Genomic DNA, 27,587 nt, shown 5'->3' on the forward strand with positions numbered 1-27,587 from the left:
TCACGGAACGCGCCAGCCCCGGCATGTTAGCAACCGAAAGCGTCCCTGGTAGCAGTGGCTGCTGAGATGTACGAACTTCCGGTTCTCCCGGCAGCTGCAGCCGATGACGCTTCTGCCACCTGCTGTGGCCGGGTCTTAGCCCGGGATTTGGTCACCCTTCGTTCTTCACTGCGCCCATGGTCCCACCTGGAGCCAGGGCGGCGGGCCCGGCAGCTCCCACGTGGTGAGAGGGCGGTCCGGGGAAAATGAAGGCGACGCACTGTAGCTGCTGCCTCAGCCACCTGCTCGCCTCCGCCCTCCTGCTGTTGCTACTGCTGCCTGAGTTGAGAGGGCCCTTGGAGGTACTGCTGCAGGCGGCCGAGGCCATGCCGGATCCCAGGCGTCCGGCCCGTGGGCCGCGAACCCTGCCACCTTTGCCGCCCGGCCCCACAGCTGCCCAGTCCCCGGGCCGCGCTCCGGCCGAAGCCGAGGGACCACGGGGCGCCGAGGGCGTCAATAGCAGCACTCCCGGGGCGGGGCTTGCAGCAGAAGACCCAGGCGGGAAGGCGGGAGAAGAAGGCCCAGTGGGTGGCGTCCTCGCTGTGAGCCCCAACCCCGACGACAAGCCCATGACCCAACGAGCCCTGACCGTGTTGATGGTGGTGAGTGGCGCGGTGCTGGTGTACTTCGTCGTCAGGACGGTCAGGTAAGGCGAAGCCTCGATGAGCCTCCTTCGCAGGCCTGAAATGGGCTATCTTTTGACCTGGAGTTGCCCTCTTCCCACCCCCAGTATCATGGGTGCCTGCCTGAGTGAGAGACTGTGAGGATGAATGTCTTAAAAGCCTGTGGTACCTTTGGGAGTATTTAAACCAGCAAGTAGTTGCTCCCTTTCATTTATAAATTATAAATTAGTACCGAACCTCTAAATCAATCTTTATTTGAGTAAATTAATAATAATGCAGAATGACCTTATTATCTGGATACTTTATTTTATAAAATGTAAAAGAAGAAAAGTTCTTTTAGCAGTAGTTTCTTAGTGTTGACTTTTAACCCACCACCTTAGTAATTCGGTTGTACCATATGAAATTTCTTACATTCCACCTTTTTTAACCGGGAATACTGACAATTTTGTATGATTCAATCTTTGTCATAGTCCCTATTAGAAACATCTAGCATTCATTTTGCATGGCACTAAATGTTTCAATGCAAAGTGTTACCGGTTGCATGATAAGATGGAAAACTGATACCTATGCGGGGGTGGGGGGGTGAATGTCATAAATATGATCCTGTTTTAATATTGGTACATATGTTTAATATCCTAACTATCCTATCCTGATTTTAAATTTATAAAAATTTGAATTAGTAAATGGATAAATTTGATATCTTACACACAAAAAACCTTTGCAAAGTGAATTCATCTATAAATCTAAGTCATTCAAAAGTTTAAACTTACAAATGAATAGTTTTTTGAGCCTATTCTTACTACAGAATGTTAGATTATAGAATTACTTAAATTTCAGATTTGGTACAGATATGGACATGTAAATGACATCTTTCACTTTACATATGATGAAACTGACCTAGAAGAGTAAAGTGGTTTAATTTGTGTCCCATGGAGCCTAATGACCATCTATGATTGTAAAATCCATTGTTTGCTTTGTTTGAATTTTTTTCCCATTAACGTGATGTCTGTGTCCTAATCTATGATCAACCTTTTGATGAAGTAGACCAGGTCTTTATGTTATACCAGGTTATGAGTAAAAGTAGAAGACTGTCACTTATTTTTCTACTCCTCTTAATGCCTTATCAAGTAGAAAAGGAATTATATAATTCAATTAGTGACATTTGTTACTGTTGTAAGTAACTTCCACTTGATACATTCCATTGTTACTGAAGTAAAGTTATTTTATGGCATCAATCATGATATTAAAATATTTCAACTGTGTAGTAAGACTGATTTGGAAAATCTATAATAAAGCCTCTTTAACTGGGTTAGTTGGGGACCACCTCTCTGAAGAGCTGACATGCAGAGCCAAGACCTCACTGTTGGAAGGAGCCAGCCAAGAGAAGGGCTGAGGAAGCACTGTGTAGTTTCCTCCTGTATAAATACAGTAGAGGGTAGGTTTATAGGAATGCACTGGTTTGTTTTCTAAACTATTTCACATTTTTTCGTGTAACTGCCTACCCTCTACTATTTCATATATTTCTTTAAATGGATTTATTTAAACTGAAAGTTTCCTTTTAAACATATCTATTTATTATTTTGTGAACAGAAAACCAACATCCCTTGACTTAAGTAACTGATTGAAGAAGTACAATGTAAGCCAGTGGTAGACATGCGGTCCAGGGAACCCTGGAGGGTGGGAGGGTTCTCTGAGACCTCTTCAGGGGATCTGCACGATCAAAACTATTTTCAATATAATACATTCTAAGTTTATAGGGCACAAGAAGTTCATTGATACAGTTTCAAATTGCACATTGCAACTAGCTTTTAAGAAACTACCTCTTGTTGAGTTTTGGTGTACTATCAAAATAGCATAAACACCAGTATCTGAAAACGCTATTAAAATGCACCTCCCTTTTCCAAGCTCATATCTGCATGAACCTGGATTTTCTTTATATCCTTCAACCAAACAACACATTGCAAATGATTGAAGGCAGAAGCAGATATGAAAATCTAGCTGTTTTCTGTTTTCTCTCTTTTCATTTTCTATCTAGTTCTATCCATTTAAGCCAGACATTAAAGGGATTTGAAAAAATCTAAATCTATGCCAATTTTCACCTTTTTCTGTTTTCTTTTTGATAATATATTTTTCACAAAAAACTATGTTTTTTCACAAAAAACTATGTAGTGGATTTATTCTAATTTTAAAAAGCAAATGATATTTTAAAGTTTTCTTAGGTTTAATTAGCATATTAATAATCCACATAATTGATATATATATATAATCCACATATTTATAAGCTCTTTGGGGTCCTGAATAATTTTTAAGAACGTAAAGGAATTTTAAGATCAAAACATTTGAGAACCACTGGTGGAAACAATATTATTTGAGTTATATACTGTTGGTTCACAAAACCTAGCAAATCCAGGCCCACTTTCTGTTAAAGAGGAAGTTAGAAAATGAGGTGTTACAGACATATTACCACCAAACTGAGACTTTCTTCTTGATATAAAGAAATATTAGAAGAAAATTGAAGCAGTAATTACTTTTCCCACTATATAATTGTTAGTTAATGCTGTCTGTGTATTTCTTATAAATATCCAGAGTATCCTAAGTATTATGTTTCATACACATATAAATAATGGGTCTGATGATAACTTTTTGAGGATGATCTTTTTTCATTTTGCTTCCACCTTATGTATAATCTTATATATAATTGTTTATCGCCATTGATTTTCTATCTTCATTTCTGTAAAGCTCGGAAGGGTACAGTCTTTTCAGTCTGATTCTGTTGGATGACTCACTAATATTGTGTGTTAACAGCCAAATTCTGAACCTATGGCTAAGAAACACTGGACTCTTTAGCCAGCATCTAGTACATTCATTTAGTCCAAGTCCTAAATTTAGTTGGCCACCTGATGTCCAAAGCTTGTTCAGAACTTATGCTTTTTGCTTCCAGATTATGGGATGAAAACTATTCATTTTGGTGAATGCCGATTTTGACCCCCCAACTTCCAAAATAGTTGTGACAACACAGCAGCATTATTTATTTGTGCCAAGGGGAAGAATGGGCCAAAATCATCATTTCATTAACTGATATGTGAAAACACTGAAAATATTTTACTTGTAAAGTACATGAACTCCATGAAATGTCCATATTGTTTTGCTTTAATCTAATTCAGTTATAATGAATGTGTAACTAGAGATAACTTCCCCTTTGAGTCTGGAAATATTCCAAAGAACAGTTAGATTCTCTCTGTAGAAATTGAAATATATATAGAGAGAAGGAACAGAGTAGGCTTCCTAAGATTAATACATAGTCTTTCTGAGAAGAGGCTCATTGTCTGTCTCATTCTCTATTATATCCCCAGTGCTGAACATTATGTACAAAATAGGGTAGGCCCTGAGTAAGTAGTTGCCTAATGAATGAGTGTTCTTAGTTCTTCTCGGGGACCAGTGTGAGTCTGGGGAAGACTCAAAAACATGAGAACAAAGGCTATTTACTTATCATTTTTTATCCAAGGCTAAGTACAGTGTTTGCACTCAGACATTTAGTATATGAACTAAGTTTGATTAGACTAAGAAAATAAATGTTTGGGTAGGGAAAACAGTTATTTTATTACGTTTTTCAAAAGAAATAACATTCCCCATCTTTCTCCTCCTGTACACTTTTCCTTTCATGCTTCATTCTAATATTAAAGGAATATTAGATTACTGCTTCTGTCAGTTACTATTTTAGTTAAACACATAGAACAAGCCTGGCTAACTTAAACTAATGGGGATTTACTGGAAGAATGTTGAGATCTCAGAAAGTCAAAGAGAAACTGGAGAATCAGTTCTGGGAACAGGCAGAAACTAAGTCAGCTTAGGAGACAAGACATCAAAATACCACACAGGTTTCTTTGCAGGAACATACCATTGTATAGATATGCAGTAGTTTTCAGTCTCTTTGTCCCTCAGCTTAGGAATCAAATTCCATGGAAGGAGAAATAAATTAAGTCTATCTATTGGCAGAGGTGGTGGGAATCTTAATTATCATCTCACCAGACTGTTTATTGTGGTAGAGATACTACCAATAAAGGAATATGGGTGCAAAAAGGAAAGGAATACCGTCACCAAAACAACATATTTACACCTCCCTGATCCATCTTTGCTCTAGGAATCAAGGAGGAATATAAACTATTCATACCCACCTTGCTAGATATTTTTTAGCCTAGCAGTTTAAAACGCCAGTCCCTATGAGTGGCTCAAGAAGTGTCATGCAATTTGACCAGCAGTCTATAAGGTCACTAATCACCTCCAAGCTACCAAATGTTCTTTATTCTACCAAAAGTGTCTTTATTCTGAATAGCTCTACTGCATTTGTTACCAATCATTTAATTCTTGAGTAATTTTCCTCTATTGGCTTCTGTTCCTTTTTACTATTTTAACCCCTTTTCAGTATAGTCTTATGGGAAGTCAGACTTTCTGAGTTCTAATCCCAAGAGCTGTGTACTCTTGGGTAAGTTACATAGCAGCTCTAAAGTTCAGCTCAGGTTTTGTAAAATAGAGAAAATGATAGTATTTACCAGAAAGGATTGTTTCAAGGACCTATACAAAGTACTTAGCACAGTTCCTGGCACATAATAACTGCTCAATGAATTTTACTAGTGATAATGATTATTATTTTTCTTATCACTCTTTTCTGATCTCTTCCATGGATCTTTTCCGTTTTCTCTTATAATAAGGACAAAATCTAGGCTTCTGAGAGTGCTTCTGTTTATTTATTTATTTATTTATTTATTTGTAATTGAATGAAAGATTCCTTAAATTCTATAGTGATTTACAATTTTCAAAAGTTTCACACTGATGATTTCGTGCTTCTAAAGCTATCTCTTTAGTCTGTTCTTCTACATATGATAATAGGGTTTTCTGTATTTAAGCAGTATTTATCATGTGCAGTTCTGGGAGATAAAAGTAATGAGGTTATTTGTTGGGGAATTTGGGCCAGGGTAGTGCTCCCCAACCTTTTTTGTGCCATGCCACACTTAGAAATTGATATTCATGTCGGGTAAATGCTTGAGACTATTTGCCCTGATCTCTGTCTACCTTGGACCCTGTTAGCTATTCCAAAGGGCTAAGGAGATCTTTGTTTTGGCACATCAGTAAACCATTTGCGTGTATGACACAGTGGTTGGGAAGTGTTTATAGAATGGTGCTGAATGTGGACTATGTAAAGAAGTAGTTGGACAAGTTATCATGTGGGCCACCTTTAAATCCAGATTCTTAAAATGAAGAGAATCATAAGGAAACATACAAGTAGGTGATGGAACACTGGTAACCTAACTCAGAGAAGCTAGGATGCTCAATGCCCTTATCAGTTAGGAGGTTTTTACCTGTGAGTAATAGAATATCCAATTAAACGTGACTTTAACATAAGGACATGTTTTGTAGTTGTTTCTTATCATGAATATGAGCAGGCTCAGGCTTAGTTCAGCGACTTTGTGAGATTATCAAGGGTCTGGCTTTTTCTATCCCTGTCTCACCATGGGATGGCTCCCTCAGCTTTAAGCATTATGTTCCCACACAATGGTATCTCAAATAGGAAAGAAGGAAGGGGGCCTGAAAACAGAAGCCTTCTCTTCCTATGTTCTTTTTTTATCAAGGAGAAAAATCTTTCCCAGAAGCCCCACTACTTGAGTTCACCCCTTCTATCTCATTTGTCTGAACTGCTTCATCTACTTAGCCCTAGACAATGACTGGCAAAAGGGAAATTATATTTTCATGATTGGTTGCACCAATTATTATGATCATTGTGTATCTCTTAGGGCTGGGCTCAATTGCTGTCTAACCAAAATCATGGTACTGTTAAGGCAGAAGAGAGTTTCCTTTAGGATAAACAAAAAGCAGATACTGTTACAGTGATCAAAACTAAGAGATGGCCTAACCAGAAGATCATAAATGTACTTATTATTGTAAGTAGCTACCAAGTCATTACTTTTTACCATGAAAGGATGAACCAGAAAATGCAATTCACTTAAAACAATATATCCAGACTGGTATAATGTAAGATCATTGTGTAAGGGATCAGAAGACTGTTTGGTAGCTAATTTTGGACGTTGGTTAGAATTACTTTGAATCATTAGGATTGTTGTGAGGATTACATCAGGTAATGCTTGCCAGCTGCTTAGCTCAATGCCTGACACATGTGCACACTCGGTAAATAGTAACATTCTTAGTGAAATTTTTCTGTATCTAGAATTGCTATTGTAATATATTTGGGGGGTTTTACAGTATTTTCTGTAAAAACTGTATTTCCCCCATACCACACTCTGTGGTATCTGACCTCTTAAACTGTAATCAGCAAGAGGTTAGGTCTGACAAGGCTAGAGATGGGGTGGGAGCAAGGGGAAAAAAGGAGGTTGTAAGAGAAATCTGCTAGAGTGTTGGTCATAGAGCCAGTCAAAGGTGAGGCGGGATGAATCAGAGGCGCTGGTTTGTAAATAAGACTTTAAAGTTGGTTGGGGAATAAACCCATGCTGAACTGTTAGAGGTGGAGGTCAGGAGGATTATCAGTCTTCACATCCCAAATTCTAGGGCCTAAAAGAGAACACTAGGGAATCTTTATAAAGACAAAGAGGAAAGATGACAAGGGAGCTATGTGCTGTGCACCTTCATGTAGGATACTTCATAGCTAAGCTATATGACATTTACTTAAGGTTTACTTCACCTGGGGGTATCCACCAGAATACCATCAAATGGGAGACAAATCTAAACACAAGAACTGATCGTACATGCTGAATTACAAGGAGCTTGTTTAGAAAAGGGGTCTATCAGAGAAAGCAACATTGCAATAACCTAAACATAGATAAACATGCATTTGATCTTTTCTTTTTTAACTTTTAGGTATTAGCAGTGAACATGTTACGGGAGATGAAGAGTGGCAGGATACCTTGCTGGGGAATATTCTATTTAGTGCTGCACTTGGTCAAGCTTGTGATAGTGACAGAGCCTGGTAACTTATAAGCCAATAGAGAGGACCCAAGAATAATTATGAAAAGAAGCCAAAAAGATTCAAAAGCTCAGTAGTCTGTCAACTTGAGGTCAATAACTCATGACAGCACCATTGCTTTACATTAAAGTGGTATAATTACAATGATCCTTGAGAGATCAAAAAGAGTAGAATTAACTCATTTTATCCTATATATTAAGGCATGGATAGCTCTAGTGTTGGATATGGCTCCATGTAGAATGCTGAGATTTTAAAAGAAAAACAATAGTTTGGCTTTTGAAAGGATAAACTTCAATTATTTAGTGTGTAAATGAAGAATAACTACATGTTACAATATGGTAAATTTACATACCCAAAAGATAAAAATGAAACTCCACAGCACAGGATACAAGTTGAATATTGGTGGTTCTAATTGAGATGGCATATGAGAATCACCTGGGCTAAAACAGATAGGCTAATCTACCTAAAACATCCCAAATGAGTATCTTAGAGGTCCTGGAGTGAATGCATGTTTAATATGCTTAATTATTCTAGCACTGTGTGTGTGTGTGTGTGTGTGTGTGTGTCCTGAGCCAGAGGGCTATTATCCAAATTACAATTTAAAAATTGGCTAGATCCCTTAGGTTTTGCTGTGGTATGGTTCTGGAGATGGTGTTCTTTCAGGCTTCTCTTATACCAGAGGTGGTGATTTGCATATAAAATTGTAGGTGTCTTTGTTATACAGAGAAAATGCAAGATCTATTGTGAATCTGAATATTTCAGTTAAATAATTTAACAGATATTTATTAGGCATATGCTTTATGCCAGTCCTTGTGTGCTGTAGGCAGAGTGATAAGAACAGATCTATTTCCTGTTCCCATGAAATTAATGGTCTAATAGGGAAGATAAAAAGTTACAAAAATAAGTGTGCAAGTACATCTTTGATAAGTTCTTCAAAGGATATGTGCATGGGTGGTATGGAAGCCAGTAATAGGTGCTTGTGACCCAGCTGGGTAGATTAGGGAAGGCTTCCTTGTAAAATGAATAGGCAGTACCACAGCAATATTGTGGTGGCCAATGTCAGAGAAAGCATAGCTATTATGAGGGAATGAGGGAAGGCTTTGTCAATGGAGTATAGAAAGTGAAGTAGAATGTAGAGTCATAGAGCAAGGTAAGGCTAGAGAGAAAAGTATGAGCCATCCTGTGTTGAACTTTATAGGCCTTATTACAGAATCATTTACTGCCAAGCAGTAGGAAACCAGTGGTAATTTTAGAGGGGAGATTGGTGAGTGACCAGAGTAGACAGAGGTAGACAGTTATAAAGCTATTTTAATAATTAAGGCAATAGATAGTAGCAGTGGTAAGCACTGTAAGCGAACTTCAGTGATTCTCAGGAAGTTCAGTCAATTGGACTTTGTGATTGTGGCAGCCATGGAGGCACACTGATCAAACCTCCCTTTAAGAGGCCCTGCTGTGGGGATAGCCTCTAGCTTCCACAGCTTTGGATCTGTCACAGCATCCATGCCAGTGCCATGATTCCTAGACCTGCTTCCAGCCAATGATTGAATGTAGCCAAATCTGGTCATCGTGACTGACAGAGGACTCCCTTCTCTAATAGGCAGCCTTTGCTTAAGGACATACCATTGGTCTGGTCAAAACTTTCTCAGAATTGCATTGCACTGGTACTGCTGTTCCTATCCTGTCATCCTTCCTTTCTACTCTCACAGGTGTCAGACCTGTATCACCCTCTGTAGGATTTCCTCCTCATCTCCAGCTCCCTCCCTCTTTATCCTTCAGAAGCCTTTCCCCTGATAAATCTTCTGCATACTGTATTAGTTTGCCAGGGCTGCTATAACAAAGTACCACAATCTAGGTGAACTTAAAATTTTATCACGTCACAGTTTCGGAGGCTAGACATTCGAAATCAAGGTATTGGCAGTGTCGGTTTCTTCTGAGAGTTATGAGGGAGTGTTCTGGACTGAATGTTTACGTCCCCCCCCCCCCAAATTCATATGTGACTGTACTTGAAGATAAAGCCCGTGAGGAGGCGAAAAAGGTTAAATGAGGTCATAGGGGAGGTGCCCTCATCTAATAGGGCTGATCCCTTATAAGAAAAGGAGAAGACTCCAGATTGCTCTCTTTCTCTTCCTTTACACCCAAAGAAGAGATCCTGTGAGCACACAGTGAAATGACAGCTGCCTACAAGCCAAGGGAAGACGCCTCAGAATGAAACCTATCTTGCAGGTACCTTTATCTTGGACTTCCCAGCCGTAAGAATGGTGATAAATAAATTTCTGTTGTTTAAGCCATCAAGACTATGGTATTTTGTTATGACAAACTGAGCAGACTAATACAGAGAAGGTTCTGTTCCAGGTCCCTCTCCTTGGCTTTTAGATGGGTCATCTTCATGTTCGCTTGGTGTTCTCTCTGTATCCATATCTGTCTCCAAATTTCATCTTTTTATAAGGACACTGGTCATGTTGGAGTAGGGCTCATTCTAATGACTTCATTTTAACTTGACTGACTCTGTGAAGACCCTATTTTCAAACAACATCACATTCTGAGCAACTAAGGATTAGGATTTCAACATATGAATTTTCAGGGGACACAATTCAACTCATAACATACTCGTCTCTTACTGGTGTCTGCTTCTTGAAAAATGTGACATTTCAGTGATGGATTAGGTTTGGTGAATGGGAGATGAAGATGAGAGAGATTTCAGATAAAATAATTTTTACTGTGTGTTATATATTGGGTTGAATTTCTTCATGAAAATCATAGACAACTAAAATTGTGGCTCACCAATTTTTATTTAGTTATGTCTCAGTGCAAAAAAAAATGAGTTCCAAAACCATTCTTGATCAGTAATTCACTTCTCTTGCCAAAAAAAGTCAAGGCAAACAAATTCTGTATCATTAGTCATACCTTTATTAAGATTTACTCTGCTTTATCATGATGCCTAATCATATAGGAGAGTGTATGTCTGTAAAATATACACTAAATACTATATTCCTCAGTCAGTTTTGAATGCATAATAGAAGAAATTAAGGAATAATATTACTTATATAATTCCTTACTTAATAATACCCTACAGGCATTCAGTTAAAACAAGAAAATCAGATCGGTACAGCGAGTTACAGCAGGTTACATTGATTGGTTTTCTCCCTTTCACAGAGTAGTAAAATGAAAGGGAGTTTTATTCTGTTGTGTTTATTTTATGTGGCGTCATACATTTTTACATAAAATTTTATCAACCTTACTTTAGTAATTTAGTTTTATTTTTCTACTGTAGCTTTTATGTGTTATTTAAACAGAAATAATTCTTACCGACCTGAGTATAATGGAACATAGAGGAATCTGCATCTATTTTAGACAGCTATTTGAATAATAACTTGAATACCTGGAAGGTATCTGATCAAGATCATTTACCTGTGATTGCCATGTGATGAATGAATATAAATCAATATAATAATAAACCATATTGCTATTTTCTTTTGCCTTCTTAGGCTTCCATATTTTCCTCTCTACACATGTATAGATAAAGTCCCAATTTTTTTGTTAACTGAAGAGCCAAGAAAATTTTTTTTCAGGTTGCAGTTATGCGTTTACTATGTCTGGTAGAAAACTGTGCATATCTATGATTATATGTATGTAGTTATTAACATACATGGACAAATTGGGCATCATGAGCTTAATGAAAACATTAGTTTGTAGGAAAAGAGCCATAGCTGTTAAAATTGCATGAATTTTAAATCCTCCTCTCCTTTGTTTAAAAATAATGTACACTGCATATTAAAAAATGGAAGTAGCCTTTTTACTTAAAGTTTCAGTATATTTTTATGTGTATTGTATTTTTCACTTAATGTTTATTAGTATTTTAAGTAGGCGGTTCATTGAATCAGCCCAATAATTTTAAAGCGTTATAAGTGTTTCTGGCTTTCCCTGAGAAAAATCACTGCATATGGATGTGTTTTATTATATTTGATGTTTTTATGGCCATAAAGCTGTCATGACCATGTAACCATCACCGCCTATATCCTTGGACTTAGGAAAGACATTCTTAGGGAAGTTGCATTTCAAGTTTAAATTCTATTTAACAATATGTAGTTTTTTATTTGACTTATTCTTGTATGAATTAGTGACGTTTACTAAAATACTAAATTCATTTTAACTGAACTGCGTTCCCCTATTTATTTGGTGCCTGAGGGTGCACAGTCTTTGCATATGAAGTAAGTTCTTATTAAAGAGTTTGGATTCAGAAGGTGGTATTTATATACACGTTAAAAGACAGTAGAAGCTGAAATAAATAATAAAGTGCTCACACCAATGCAATCAAATGTTTAAACAGAAAGAGAAAACAGTGTTATTGGGCAGATTAGATTAGCCACTCATTGAAAGATTGGAAAATCATTCAAGGTATGATGATGACCTTGGAAGTGGAGAAGAGTGTCAGCTGAGATAAATGTCAAAAGTCCTTAAACTCTATGTTCATATCATTTCCTTTTTAAAGACTTGGCAAGGTATCCTGTGACTGACAATGACCTGGTTATTAACATATTGACTATTTGATATGTAATATGTGACCTGAAGGAATCTAGTTTATTTCCAAAAATAATTTCACATGACTGAAAAATGCCAGAATGTTTGGAAAGCCATATGGTTTAGAAAACTGAGCAACAGACTGGCAAAAGGGAAGAGAAGAAATTATGACTCTGAATATTCTTAACTTAAGCTGCCAAGTGGCTTCACTCATTCTTATGTATTCACTTTTTAAAATCAAAGCAGTGCGTGCAAATGTTATTAAATCATGTGGTTCAAAAAGACCAATAGTGAACTATAATTCCCCTGTACCTTTCTATTCCTACTTCCAGTGTCAGTACTTCCATCATTTCTGTTCTTAGTTCTTCTGTGAATTACTTTCATAAGTCTAAATCAGAGATTGGCAAACTGACCCATAAGCCATATCCAGTCTGCTGACCTGCTTTTCTAAGGCCTATGAGCCAAGAATGTGTCTTACATTTTTAAAGCGTTGTAAAAAATCAAAATAATAACTGAAGAAGTTAAGATGAATGTGTGACAGAGACCATATGTGATGTACAGTGCCTAAAATATTTACTGTCTGATCCTTTACAGAAAAAAGTTTAGATTTCTGGTCTACATAAGGTATGTGTGTATATGTATGTTTATGAGCATACACACATATTCAATACATAGAAACATGCACACATATATATACTTGTAAATTTAACAACCTAAACACATGTAATTTTTTACTATATAAAGATAGGCTTATACTTCATACCATCACCAGTTCTACCTCATTTTTGCCAGTTATTAGTATTAACTCTTTCACTGGTTATATTTGTAGCTTTAAATACTATACTTAAACCTCGGTTTCCTTTTCTACCATCTTTGGGTGGGCATATAGAATAGATTTTTAGGCAGTGATTAGTGGAAATTATCTCAGTTTTTGCCTAAAGTTAGTAATATTTTGTAAATTTTGATCAGCCAGGTACTTTATACCCAGAAGCTAGCACAATGCCTGATGCTTAGTAAGACTCAAATATTTCTTAGTAAGACTCAAATATATATACACACACGGGACAGTTTGTCTCCTAGGGGTCCCCACTATCATTTTTACAGAGGCTCGTATTACTCTATACTTGGTGCTATAGTTGTAGTATTTCTTATCACACTTATTACGTCATGCAAAGTGAATCAGAATTTAAGTAAACTTATTTTGTTATTACTTGCTGTCTTCTGTTTTGTTTTTAAACTCCCATAGATACTTGTGTGAAACATTTTTCTGTGTGTAGAGTTGAGGTTGTTACGTTGGAGGTGATTTAGGCATTGATTTCAGGGTCAGATTTGGATCACTGAACTAGAATATGATGTCACTCAGACCCTCAACAAATATTTAAGGAGAATCTTAATCAGACACTGTGCTACAAAGTAGCAATACAGTGGTGAACATGATAGGCATGGCTTCTCCCCTCATGCAACTTAGTGGGAGAGACAGGCAAATAAACACTCAAATAAATACATACATAGCACACATAAATGCAAATTGAGATAAATAATTTGAAGGAAAAGAACAAGTTATTTGAGAGAGAAGGAGACAGTAGGGTTCTAAATCATGAGACGCCTTCATATATATACAGATAATAGTTAAATATTAAAATATTTTCTCTCCTCTAGAACAGTAGTTCTCAAACTTTAGTTTGCATCAAACTCACAAGGAGTGGTTGTTCAAACACTGGTTTCTGGGCCCCAAATTCAAAGTTTCTTACTCACTAGGTCCGGGTGGGCATGAGGATTTGCATTTCTAATAAGCCCCTAGATGACTCTCATTCTGCCGATCCAGAGAACCACACTTCAAGAACCATTGATCTAGGATAGTGGCTTTCAGTACATTGGAGACACTTGTAGAACGTTAATAAGCTACTGATGCCTAGTTCCTATCCCTGGAAATTATAATTTAATTGTATGGCGATACGGCCCAAGTAAGGAGCTTTTTAAAATACCCTAGGTGATTCTGATATGCAGCCAGGAGTGTACACTACCTAGTCTAGAATTTGAGTGCATATATACATACAGTTTCATAGTGGGGCAGAAAGTACCTAACACTGCATGGTGGTAAGAAGGCATGGAGGAGATGGGAAAAAGGCTGGAACATAATCCTTCAGTAAAAATATTGTACCAGAACTAAGACTTGAGGGATTATCTGTCAACATTATAAGTTGACAGAAAGAGAAGCAAGTATGTCAGACAGAAGAAATGGATGGCACACAAACATACAGGAGTAGCTTTTGTTTAATTAATAATCCTAGGTGGTAAATTGGTTTCATTTCTGAAATGTAACCATTCTGATATTGAATGCCTCCAATGTCAGAAACTGGGATAATTTATTTTTAGTTTACAAGTAAGTATAAAGATCATCTATACCATATTCAAATAATTTTTATTCATTAATATGTTCTATTTAATAGGATGAGAAGAAGAAACCGAAAGACTAGGAGATATGGAGTGTTGGACACTAACATAGAAAACATGGAATTGACACCTTTAGAACAAGATGATGAGGATGATGATAACACATTGTTTGATGCCAATCATCCTCGAAGGTAAGTGTTGAGCAGTTTAATTCCATGAGTCAGGAGGTACTTTGACAAGTAAACTGAAAAAATAAAGTAGAATTTCATTTAACAGTTTGTATCCTAAATGATTATTTTCAGTTCTGTTTAATGAAGTTCTTTGTGCTACCCAACCAATAGCTCACATTCGCATTGCTTTGCTAAAAGAGATGTAAACAATAGAATATCATCCCCCAAGGAAATCATTATTGTAGATCTCCTTGAAGAGCTTGGTCCTTTTAACTGCTGCATAATAATTCTCTGTGTGTGTGTGTGTGTGTGTGTGTGTGTGTGTGTGTGTGTGTGAGGGAGGGAGGGAGGGAGGGAGGGAGGGAGGTTAGTAAACTTGATTTTCTTTTTGCATTCTGAAAATATTTTGGTTTTAGTCTGGGTTATTCTATTTGTAAACAGTGTTTTCAGCAGAATTGTGGGACTAATGGTCAGTGGTCTGACAGTGTGGCCATAATGTCTATTCTCAGATCTATTCTCACTGAGTGTTAAGACCTTTCCTAAAAGGTTTGGATAAACAAAGTTAGATGGATATAGACTAGTTTCAATGCAAATGGAATGAGGAAAGGAGGCAATAAAGGTTCCACTCAATAGGGAAAGACATGTTGGAATAGAGGAGGAATTAGTTGGTTGAAGGAAAACTGGAGTCCAGAATCAGGTACATATAGAAAGAGTACAGAAATCTGGGGGTTAAAAAAAAGACAACAAAAATTGGGCTATTAAATCAAATACATATGAGCTTTTAGTTGCTGGTAATTCATTCATTTAATAAAAATACATTCATAAAATGCCATAAAATAGTATTAGAGACCTGATATATAAACATGAACAAAACAACTGTATTTGTTCATTAGGGATTCAGTCTCTTAGTGAAAATAAACATGAATAGAATACATAAAAATGTTTTTATTTAGAATATTCTAAAGTTTATGTAGAACATTCAAATATACCCCCTGAAAGGCCTTAAATTGCCTATAAAGTATTGTACAATGCCCATTAAGTCTAATATTGCCAGTTGTTGACTGCTTCTTTAGGTGTGAACCAGATGACGTTGCTCGCATGCATTTAGGAGCCACTGTGTGTAATAGATACTTATCTTTACACGCTAGAAGGACAGTAAGAATAATTGTGAAATACAGCTGGGAACTGAGACTGAGGGAACACCTCACCATTTCTCTCATCTTGGGCTCACCCTACGGAAGGTGCTCATTGAGGAGGATGGGGGGTAAAGTCTCACTTTTTATATAATTATTTTCCTTTAATTTTCAGCAAAGTTTTTATAGTATTTAAAAAGTGTGGTATTTGTAGTATTTTAAAAAGCTAAATGCATACGAGGCACCTCTTCTGTACACACACAGAAAGGGAACACAAAAAGGGAAGCTGTTGACTTAGGAAGTCGGGGTTGTTTCCAAAGAGGAACTGAACTTGAAGCCCAGTTTGTCTATTTTAAGTGTGCTTGACAGTCAGCAGCAACCACCCAGAGCTTAGTAGTTGTGAAAAATGATAGTTGTTCAAATGCAAGCAGCAGAAAATGTCTGGAATGCAGTCTGTTGTGTGTGCACATGTATTTATACATGCAAGGTGTTATACCTGGGGGATCAGCTGTGACAAGTCATGGGGATGGGCAAGGTTTTTTTTTTTTTTAGGAAAATAGGAAGAATTTTGTAGTCTTTTAAGGAGTTTGGTATTGTCCTGCTATCATTGGAGAACTATTGATACTGCTTGACTGGAGTATATGTAATCAGATAACGAGATCTGTGTTGTAGTAGTGGGGAAAGTGGCCTAGGAGTGATGAAGAGGGACAGAACTAGGGAGGGTAGGAGGGGCATAAAGAAGGGGATAGTTTCCATGAGATATAGTTACCTGTAGCCATCTTTTATTCTGTATCTTGCTTCATCACAGACCTTTCTCCCATATTTATCCCTCTCTTATGCCCTGCTTCTCATGAATCTTGCATTCCATTAGGGAGCTAGACATTAATCAGAGTTACATAAACAGAGAAAGAATAAGAATAGGGTGGTGTGAGAACATATAGTGGGGGCACAGAACGTTTAACCAAAAACAAATGGTCCAGAAAAGCCTCTTGGAAGTGACATGTAAACTGAGACTTGAGACATGAGTAAAAATTAGCTAAATGAAAGGTGGATACAGGGGCAGGAGTTGGAGACAGAACTGCAGTCACAAAGTACCAGAAGCAAAAGAGTATAGTATAGTGTATTCAAGAAATTCAAAGAAGTTAAATATATGCTATATTAATATGTGTGAAATAAATGAATGGGTGGATGAATGATTTTTGAGCTTTGAATGCAAAAGGAAGAGGGTAAGGCAGAACAAAGAATCAGAAGGCAGGCTGTGATCCATGTTAATCAGTTAGAAATTATTCTACAGGTTACAAAGAGCCACTTGGAAAATTTTAAGACAGGGAAAACAATCAAAGCTATAGTTCGAAGATTACTGTGCATAAATTGGAGAAGAGTAAGATAAGGAGTAAGGTGACCAGGAAGAAGACCCGTTAGATGGTACACGTACATGGGGTGGCCTGTGCTAGGTGATAGCAAGAGAAGTAGAGAGGAGTGAATTATTCAAGAGGCTTTGAAAGGTATTATCAACAAGATTTAGGTATTGTGTTTGGGGGGTGAAAGAGAGAGAAATGGTAATAATGGAGAAGCAAGTTTTGGGAGTAATGATAATGATAATTATCAATGATAATTGATAGTGAAATCAGCTTGAATTTTTTAGTATTATGATACCATTTACTTAAAAAACTTAGAATAAACTTTAACTTACATATGTCTAGATTAAGTAAGGAGAACAGCACATTGTTAAGTGTACTTACCTATTCATTCATTCATTCATCCAATAAATGAATGATGTAGCAGCTAGTTTATACAGCAACTATTTAATGCCTGGCACTAGTCTAGGTGCTTGGAACACATTAAAGCAACAGAATAGAAAAGAAAAATTTTTTAAATCCTGACTTTGTGAAGCTTAGCTTCTAGTGGGGAAGAGGTGAGATTGGGGGGTTGACAGTTCATTTTCATTTTTACTTTTCCTTCGATATACCTCTATGTTATTTGATTTTTTTTCTTCAAAGAGCATATGTTCATACGTTACTTAAAAAGAAAAACCTTTTTGTCTGGGAATAATTTCAAATCTACAGAAAAGTTATAGGAATAAAAATAGTACAAAGAGTATCCTAAACTTTTTATCTAGAATCACCTTTCCTTAACATTTTACTTTATTTGTTCTCTTGTGTTCTCTCTTTCACTCTCATAATATAGATACGGAAGAATGCATCCCTCTCATTTTATATTTAAGTGATGTTCTGGTATTTCCTCATAATTAGATTCAGAGTATGCATTCTTGGTGGAAATACTACGTAGATCTTTCTACATCCTTCTCAGGATATTGTATCTGGAGACACACAGTGTCCATTTGTTCTTCAGTAGCAGTGGTAATTGTGATGTACCTCTTCAAGGTTTTGTCTAATTTCTCTAGTATGCATTGTTTTTTTCCCCTTTGCAACTAATAAAGAGACATTTTAAAATCACGAAAATATTTTGCTTATCATCAAAATTTCCCCCTAGGTTTAGTACCCATTTGTTGTGATTCTTGCCTGATCTAATCTTCACTGTGATAGTTGCAAAATAATGATTTTCCAACCACAACATTTCCTCCATATTTACCATTCAGCATGGACGCTGTACTGTAAGCAAGAGCTTACCCTCATTTCTTCTTTTTCTACCTATCTGTGTGCCTATCTAAGTATCTATCTATCTATCTACTTACCTATCTGTCTACTTATTGACATTATGGAATCATGATTTTCTCTTTTTTCAAAGGTTTATAATTCACTGATGTACTTGCCAGTGGGAGCCTCTTCAAGCTGGCTTCTGTGCCCTTGTGACTTGCTCCCTTTTTTTTTTTAAGCATTTCCTTACACTTTGGCCTAACAAGGTGTTCCAGGCTCATTTTGTACCTACCCTGCTACAGCCATGAAATCAACCATTTCTCCAAGGAGGCCTAGTTCCTTTGGGTACTAGGTGAGCTCTTTGTTACTGGGCGTCCTTGCTTCTTGGCCCTGTCAGCAGACAAGCTTATGAAATGTATACATAAGCGCACACGCACGCACACACACACACACACACTTGTGCACACTTATACATGCATATTTGCATATATGTGCATATTTTAGATATTATTACTTCACACCTCCCATTCTACCATTCCAGTCTATCCCCACGGGGTTCTTTCTTGCCTTCTTCCTTTTCCATAGTGGCATTTTTCTTGTTCATTGTGTTAAGAATGTCTCCCTGCAACATCCTGGCTCCCAGCAGCATCAACATGTTTACTTCTTTGCTCAGTCTTATAATAAAACTAATATAGTTTCAGAATTGCTTTGCCTAGAACACTACAATAAACAAACCTACCAAGAAGAGTTTAGGATTTGTTTGCAGTTTTCTCCTCAGAGCCTCATCCTGCCCAGGACTGAGGGTAGTCAGATACAGTAAGTAATTTGGCTTAGTTCTTTTTCTTCTCCCTTCTTCTATGTGGTTGTAATAGTCATTTGAAATATAATTTAAGTCATTTGCTTGCTTCTGTTTTAGATTTATTCTGTCCTTCCCATTTTTATTGTTGTTTTTTTTTAATATGAAAAACACTAACATGCTTCCAAAAGTAAAAACTATACCAAAAAATTTTAAGAATATACACCCACTCACTCTCTGGTACACTCAGAGAAGTAGCACTCCCTCGTATCCCTTCCACTCCATTCTTCCCATCTCACCCATTGTAGATAATTGACTTCATTATTTTCTGGTTTGTCCTCCTGTGGTTCTTTTGATAAAAGGTGGTTGGAATATGTTATTTCTTATGTTTCTCTTCTTTCTTACACAAGAGGTAGCATATAGTGTATATTCTTTTATATTTTTTGGTTGCGCTTAATAGTATCTCCTGTAAGTCATGCTACATAAGTTCATAGAGATTTTATTTTTCACAGGTACATAGTACTCCATGTTGTGTATGTATCATGATTTATTGAATTAATTGCCTATGCTCTGATGTTTAGGTAGTTTTCAGTGATTTTGCAATTACAAATTATACTGCAATGAATAAACCTGCACATACATATTTTTGTATTGTTGGAGGTGTATGCTCAGGGTAAATTTATAGGAGTGGGATTATTATCAAAGGGTGTGAGGTCAGTTTTAACCATGAATATTGGAGGTGCCTATGATATCCCAGAGGACATAGCAAATTGGATGGATTCATTTTTTCACTAAGAACAATGATAGACTGTCTGCCATGTATCCCCAGGCACTCTACTAAGCTCTGGGGATACAGTGGTGAACAAAAATGGACAAAATGCCCAGCCTCACGTAGTTAACAATAGATATACATACATAGGCCAGAAATACAGAACAAAGAAGTCTGAGCTAGACTTAAGATTCCCGATTATTGTTTTTTGACCTTGCTAAAACCAGAGGTAATGCTCTTCTCTAAGCCCGACCTACTTTTGCACCTTTTAAAATGAGCAATAAGATGGATATTTCAGGGTGCCAAGAAGCAAAGACCAGTTTTTCTATTCCCCTTTTATTTTCTTCTTCAAACAGCATTAAATAACACCTACACTGATTTTAGATCTCTACTGTGATTTTTTTTCAAGGTCTATGCACACATGGACCTCTTTTTCTGTCTCTCACTTTGAGGAAGGTGGACTCATTTCTTTTCTAGTAATGGACAGAAGTTTCAGAGAAGTGTGGATAGAGGTGTGTTTGTATTCCTATTACCTTCTGTAACTTAGAGATTATTTTCTGTTGAGATATACAGTCCAAACTCTATTACTTCATTTGAAGTAGATTCAATGGGCAGGACTTTCTCTGATCTTCCAGTGTTGGTATTAGATATTAAACATGCATTATGCCATCAATTTATTCAACATTTCAAATTTATCTTGTGGGAAAGATGCACAGATCTTCCTCGACTTACAATGGGGATATGTCCTGATAAAGCCAGTGTAAATTGATGATATCGTAAGTCGGAAATGCATTTAATGTACCAAACTTAACTGAACATCATAGCTTAGCCTGGCCTACCTTAAATGTGCTCAGAGCACTTATATCAGCCTATAGTTGGGCAAAATCATCTAACACAAAGCCTATTTTATAATAAAGTGTTGAATATCTCATGTAATTTATTGAGTACTGCACTGAAAGTGAAAAACAGATTGGTTGTATGAGTACAAAATGGTTTTAAGTGTATCATTTGTTTACCCTTGTGATCGCATGGCTGATTGGGAACCATGGTTCCCTGCCACTGCCCCACATCACAAAAGAGAAAAGATCATACTAGCCGGAGAAAAGATCATAATTCAAAATTTGAAGTATGGTTTCAACTGAATGCATATTATTTTCACACCATGATAAAGTCAAAAACAAAATCGTTAAGTCAAACCATCATAAGTTGGGGACTGTCTGTATAGATCCTATTGTAACTCACTTTAATAACAGCTGATAATTATGGTTAATGCCATTTGTTGCTCTCAATAAAAGGGAAAAATCAATACTTATATGGAGAGTGTATCACAAGGTCTTTGTAGGCCCTGAAAGAGGATTTTCAGCAGGGGCTTCCCAGAGCAGTCATATAAATGGTAGAAAAAAGCAAGGGAATGTATGACAGTGGTAGAGAGAATGTCTTAAGAGGGATAAAATCAAGCAGGGGTCCTATCACTGAGCCAGGGGGAAACCTGGACACAGTGGGATAGCAGAACTATAATAGGTGTAATTATAATAATCACTTAATAGTAAATACCTGCCTTAGTGCAGGATGTACCAGACACTGTGCTAGGCTCCTTAACAATGAAATCATCAAGACCATCTTGCAGGGTAGTTTCTATTGCTCTCACTTTAAAGATAGAAAAACTGAGGCTCAGAGAGTTTAAGTAATCTAGGCTTCTCTTCCTGCTGCAATCTCATTTCATTTTTCAAATATTTATTTGATTTATACCCATAAAAAGAATAATTCTAAAGTCTGTTCATTCTGTCTTCTATACAAGCACTCGCTATTATTCATTTTTCAAATGGGGACCCCCAAAATTAGGAATATAAATATTATGATTTGCCTGCCTTGCCAACTGCAGTGCAGAATCATATTAGTCTACAGTATAACTGCTGGTGATTCTTGTTGGATCATGTCTTACTGATGGTTCTTTCATTGTTTAAGTGCTTTCTAAAATTAGTTCATCTTCATTTTCCAAATTCTATCCACAAAATAACGGGAAGCAAGTCATTTCCAGAGAGGTAAATTAATTTCCTTGCTTACAATTTAATCACAGTATAAAACTATCCTTTTGTAGTCAGCTCTTTCTGAGAGGGGTGTTTTTAATGTGGCTTTTAGTACATAAAAATTTTAATAGTAATTGTTGGTGGCTAGAATTTGGAGTACTTATTTTTAACTTTTTCTTTGCATTAGATTGAACCATATGAAACTGCTAGTATATGGTTTAACCTAAATTTCCTGAAGGAAGTTTATTATTTCATGTAATAAGATATAACAAGTAGGGCCAACTCCAAGCACAGTACATCAGGGCTCTGGCTTCTGTCCTTCGTGATCCCCTTGACTCTGACCATCTTCACGTGCGGGCTTCATTTTGAGGCCAATAATAGGATGGTGCTAGCAGTTCCTATAATCATGCCCAGAATAGTAATTTTCAGTGGAAGTTAGGGACCAGGTATCTTGTGTCTCCTTTTTAGGAATGAGAATAGTTTCCCCAGAAACTCTGTTTAACAGAGTTTTGTTTTTGTTTTTGATTTTCATATCATTGGTTATGTGATCATTCCTAAACTAAACCCTTGCAAGAAAAATGGAAGTACCATGATTAGTTCAGAATTATTATCTGGGGTTGAATGGATATTGAGGAGTTAACCATCCTTACCACTAGATTTAAGCATTGAGGTTAATACAGTCAAATTGGGAAAATTTGTAGGTATGTGGAAAAAAATAGCTCAAGCAGTTTAGTTAATATGACTTCTCTTGAATTTGCTATTGATATCCTAATTTTGTATATTAGAGGTAATTTCTTTGGTTACTGAAACATTTTGTGCAAAGGAATTATAAAACTGAAAACCAAATATCAATTCTTTAACAATTGTGTAGGACGTTTTAGCTCTCTCAGATAGAAAAACCGATGAGTAATCAGAGACAGCTGTATATTAACTAAAAATTACCTTCATTTTTCTTAAAAAAAAATGTTGGAAATAAATACTCATAAGCAGTCTCAAAAACGCAGTTTAAAACAGTGCTTTACAACACAAAACAAGTGGAAAAAATACCTTGTTATTCTGTTTGATTTCTGCTGAACAGTAAAGTTACTATTATTATTTTATATTGATGTACACTAAAGGACATTTTGACAATCTTGGTAGCAGCTTCTAAAAGCTAGTACTGCTATCACTTCAAGGCTATTCTAGTGATTTCTGCCAAGTATGTAATTTAAAAAACTCTATATTTGCTTTTTAGCTACTTCCATTCTGCTTCATTAAATTTAATATTGTATTGTATGTGTTCATTACATTTGTGCTCAATGTTACTTGGCCACAAAGTATTTTCTGGTTATTAACATCGGCATATCATAGTCAGGAAGCAGATTTGATATAAGTGTGTTAACCAGAAACTCTCATTAAGAAGATCTTATTCAAACAGTTATCAATTTGAAAATAGTTCTAATTTCTAAATCACTACTTTCAATGTGGAGCATAACATTTTATCAGAATAAACACTAAGGTTATTCAAAGTAAATAGAATATGTATAGGAATATGTCAAAGTACTAATGCTTATTTTAGACAGAAATTGGTATTTAAGGATGTCCAGTGTGTGTTACTAGTAGGATAGTCTGTAGTTTACCCATTTAAAGGGAACTATGCTGTCTTTGTCATCATTTAAACAGGTAATAAAAGAGAACCTTCATGTCGGGTTTTGGGGTGTTTTGTATATTTTACTTTTTTGTGGACATTGAGCCTTAGAAGAAAATTTGCCTTGCTCCATTCATCATCACAGTGTCGTTATTGGTTAAGAACATGAATAATTTGTATATTATTTCAACAAATGATATGTAACATTAAATTCAGTTTGGTAATGCTGTTTTCTCATCTCAGCACATGGTCTAGAGTTGCCCTGTCTAATTTGATAGCCGCTAGCCATATGTGGCTCTTCAACATTTGAAATTTGACTAGTGTGACTGAGGAACTGAATGTTTAATTTTATTGGGTTTTAGCTAATTGAAATTTTAATTTAAATTGCCAGATTGCTATTGTGTTGGACAGTACAGACCTAGCGCAAAAGTGTTTGACTGATCTTATCTAAACTAATTCTGTCAAATGGAAACTTACAGAACAGTTGAATCACAAGTTTCTGTTCATATAGCAGTTGATCTATTAATAAAATGTTTACTTACTGCTTTGGTTCAGGATTTATATTCTGCTGTGACAGTCTGGATTGCAGACTCTCTGAGGTATATAGTGGGATAGCTGGGCGTGGGACGCAGAGCATAGCCACCTGTAAGGTTGATTTATGTGAATGGGGTTGCAGGACAGTACAGGGACAAGGACCTCAAGTTTATGGACAGAAAAAGTCCTAAACACAATTATTAAGGCATTAACCTTTCCCAGCATTCTCGGATAGTGTTCATTCTTTAAAATCCAAAGACATTATCTCTTCTTTAAAAGGACCAGGGAGAAAAAAAACTCCAGTAATCTAATATTTGCAAATGTTTTTAAATGAACAAAGAATAACAATACTCTTGACTACACTAGGACAGTTTTTCCTTTCAAACTTGATTTGGTTTAATAGCCATTTTGATAGTTTAAGATTTTCCCAGTTAGCTCTTAGTTTGTCCTTGAAAATGTCTTTTTTTATTGTATCATTGCATAATGTGTAGAGACAGAACATTCTTGAAGCTTGAAAAATACTCAAACTGAGGTTTCCATAAAATGTATTAAGACTACAGACTTGCTTTACCTCATAGAAAAACATGTGGTAAAAATATTTAACATGACATCTACCCTCTCAAATTTTTAGTTACGTAATACACTATTGTTAACCTTAGGTGCAATGTTATTTAACAGGTCTCTAGAACTTATTCATCTTGCATAATTGAAACTTCATACCCTTTGAGTAGCAATTCCCCATTTCCCTTTCCCCTCAGTCCCTGGTAACCACCATTCTACTTTCTGCTTCTGTTAGTTAGATTGTCTATTTCTTGCTACAAGTAGTAGAGAACCTAGAATTACAGAGACTCAAAAGTCTTTCTCCTATCATAAGAAGTCTGCAGGAGTTGACTCCTGGCATCCATTCAATGGCAGTTGGATTACAGGATCTCTACATCTATGCAGTTTTCCCAAATCTTTTCTGATGTTTGTTTTATAGTGGTTATATGGCTGCTTCCATTTTAGCCATCACATCTGTATTCCAGAAAACAAAATAGTGAGAGGCAAGAACCCAAGCCACATCTGTCTCTTTATCAGGAAATCAAAATTTCTCAGAACGGTCCCCTTCCCCCCAACAGACTGCCACCCTACTTTGCTCACAAAAAAATCAGTATTTTTATTAGCAAACAAAAAGGAGATAACAAATATTGAGCAGACAGCTTATAATATGTCACTCTGGCTATTCAGAGTATTTTCTGAAGGTTAAATTTGGCAACTGGCAAAAGAGAAATGTTGGGTTTGGAGTTGGGGGTCACTAAATGTAGGCATGAATTCCGAGGAATTATTGTTCATAAGTAGCAGGTTTTTTAATGACCTTCAATATATATTTTTGAAAAGCTTAAATTTACCCTCAAATTAAAATTTATTAGAATCTCATTAGCTTGTAATAATCTAATCATCTAGAGATCTATTATAGATTGCTTACTAAAGATTCAGACAAAACAATAAGTTGGAAGAGAGTATTACTCATTCTCATAGGTATCTCCAGTGAAGTTCTATATGTTAATGATGATTATAAAGGACGATTTATTAAGTTAGTAAAATCTGCACACCTTTGGCTTTGGTTGGACTAAGTGCTTTTGGTTGTAATGGCTCTTATTAGCAGAAGTTTCTTGGAATCTATGGATTGGATTAAGTAGCAGTAAAGCCTGATGTATAATTAGAATTAAAGTCTATAAAAATATGTGATGAAAATATAACCTCATATTACCATAAACTAGTCAATAAGGTAAGAAAATGGGCAAATTTGGCCATTAGATAGTTTAGAGAAAACTTTATCTTCTGTATGGATAAATTTTGTAACTGTATTATAAATATTAAAAGCATTTTTTATTCGTTTCATTGAATATACTTCCAGGCCTGCAGCTTCAATTAATCCTCGTTTCTGAAGGTTTAGACATAGGATCAGTTAATAATTGTGTTTATAGAAACTGTACATAAATAACTACATTGCATACTTAAGTCAACTAAAGTTGTTTATGAATATTATATAAGGATATAACTTTAGTATGACTATGAAATAGCCTTTAATTACCCACAATAATTATATATAAAATTCCTTTGAAAAAGTTAGAATTATAATTTGAAGAATAGTATCTGATATAATTAATATAGACAAAGTAATCACGTGTTTTATTGGTGCCATTCATTATCATTTCCTTAAATACTTTCATTATCTCCTGTCATTTCAAATCTTTGGGAATATTTTTAAATGTGTTTAAATTTGTTCCAGGATGGGCATTTATAGCATTTTTTTTTTCCTTGCAGATAAAAATGTGCCTTTTGATGAGAGGACTTCATCTTTCTACAATGAAGAGCAGAATTTCTATGTTTAAGGAATAAAAAGCCACTTTATCAATGGGGGGGTATTTAAGTTACATATATTATGATAACCTTTAATTAATTTCTTGTTGCAATAAATACTGTATCATTTTGTTATGTATTTCTCTGTGTAGAAGTGCTCTTAATGGGCTCAGAGTTGTTGGGAATAAATTGTACCATAATAGAAATCTGAAAATTACTTTAAAGCACGGTATTTTCTGATCAGTTTTTCTTTCTTGCTTACCTTATTATTGTAAACTGTTTACATACTAATCAGTTAATTTTTTTTTTTTTTGGCCGGTTAAGGTTTTTTGTGTTTTTTTTTTCCTGGAACTATAAATCCCAACAAACAACTGGTGTGTAAAAATAATTTAAAAATTTCTTTACCAAGATGTATTTCCCATTTTTGTGGGGAAAAGAAGCCAAATTTATTACTTTGCATTTGGGTTTTTTGAATATTAAAAATGTCTGAGTTGTATGCAAAACAATAAATATGATTTAAAATACTTTTAAAGTGGTACAGACTGTGTTTACAAGATAAACGCAACACTATAGAATTACATATTAACATATGTATTTTATTTGATTTCTAGAAAAATCTGTCAAAAAGAGTTATTGTATTTTAGCAACTTCCTTGTTAAATTGTGATACTACTTTGATTAGATATTTCAGAAACCAGTGAATTTCAAAGCCATTTAATATATTTACAGTATTGTGAGAGAGAGAAGTAACGGTGAAAACATTCCCATCACATTATGACATAGGAGAGTAAGGAATTAAAGTATGTGCATAGACCTTGGAGTCAGACAGACCTAGATACAGAGACTGACTTCATTATCTTCTGAACATGTATTTAACCCTATTGAGCTTCAGTTTTTCACATTCTAAAAATTAGAGGAGAACTTATAGGAAAAGTATGGGTCACAAACTCCTTTGCCAAGAGGGGCCATGGAGGTAATTAAAATGTGTGTGTCAGGATAGGCTAGTTCATATAGTAGTAACAGATGGTCCCCAAGTCACAGTGGG

At 35.9% G+C, this 27,587-nt stretch overlaps 1 protein-coding gene across 2 annotated transcripts; it reads left to right on the top strand.

Moving 5' to 3' along the window:
• The first annotated feature begins 74 nt into the window (after positions 1–74).
• FAM174A (family with sequence similarity 174 member A) lies at positions 75–27,034 on the top strand. Of its 2 annotated transcripts, XM_061188018.1 has the most exons (3): positions 75–685; positions 14,604–14,738; positions 26,508–27,034. In XM_061188018.1, the coding sequence occupies exons 1-3, from the start codon at positions 246–248 to the stop codon at positions 26,509–26,511; spliced, it is 579 nt and encodes a 192-aa protein (XP_061044001.1). In that variant the 5' UTR covers positions 75–245; the 3' UTR covers positions 26,512–27,034. The 2 variants fall into 2 exon arrangements, with proteins under 2 accessions (XP_061044001.1, XP_061044002.1); XM_061188019.1 differs by lacking the exon at positions 26,508–27,034 and having other exon boundaries at positions 14,604–14,742.
• Positions 27,035–27,587: the final 553 nt, after the last annotated feature.

The sequence above is a fragment of the Eubalaena glacialis genome, chromosome 4, assembly GCF_028564815.1.
Source record: "Eubalaena glacialis isolate mEubGla1 chromosome 4, mEubGla1.1.hap2.+ XY, whole genome shotgun sequence".
NCBI lineage: Eukaryota > Metazoa > Chordata > Mammalia > Artiodactyla > Balaenidae > Eubalaena > Eubalaena glacialis.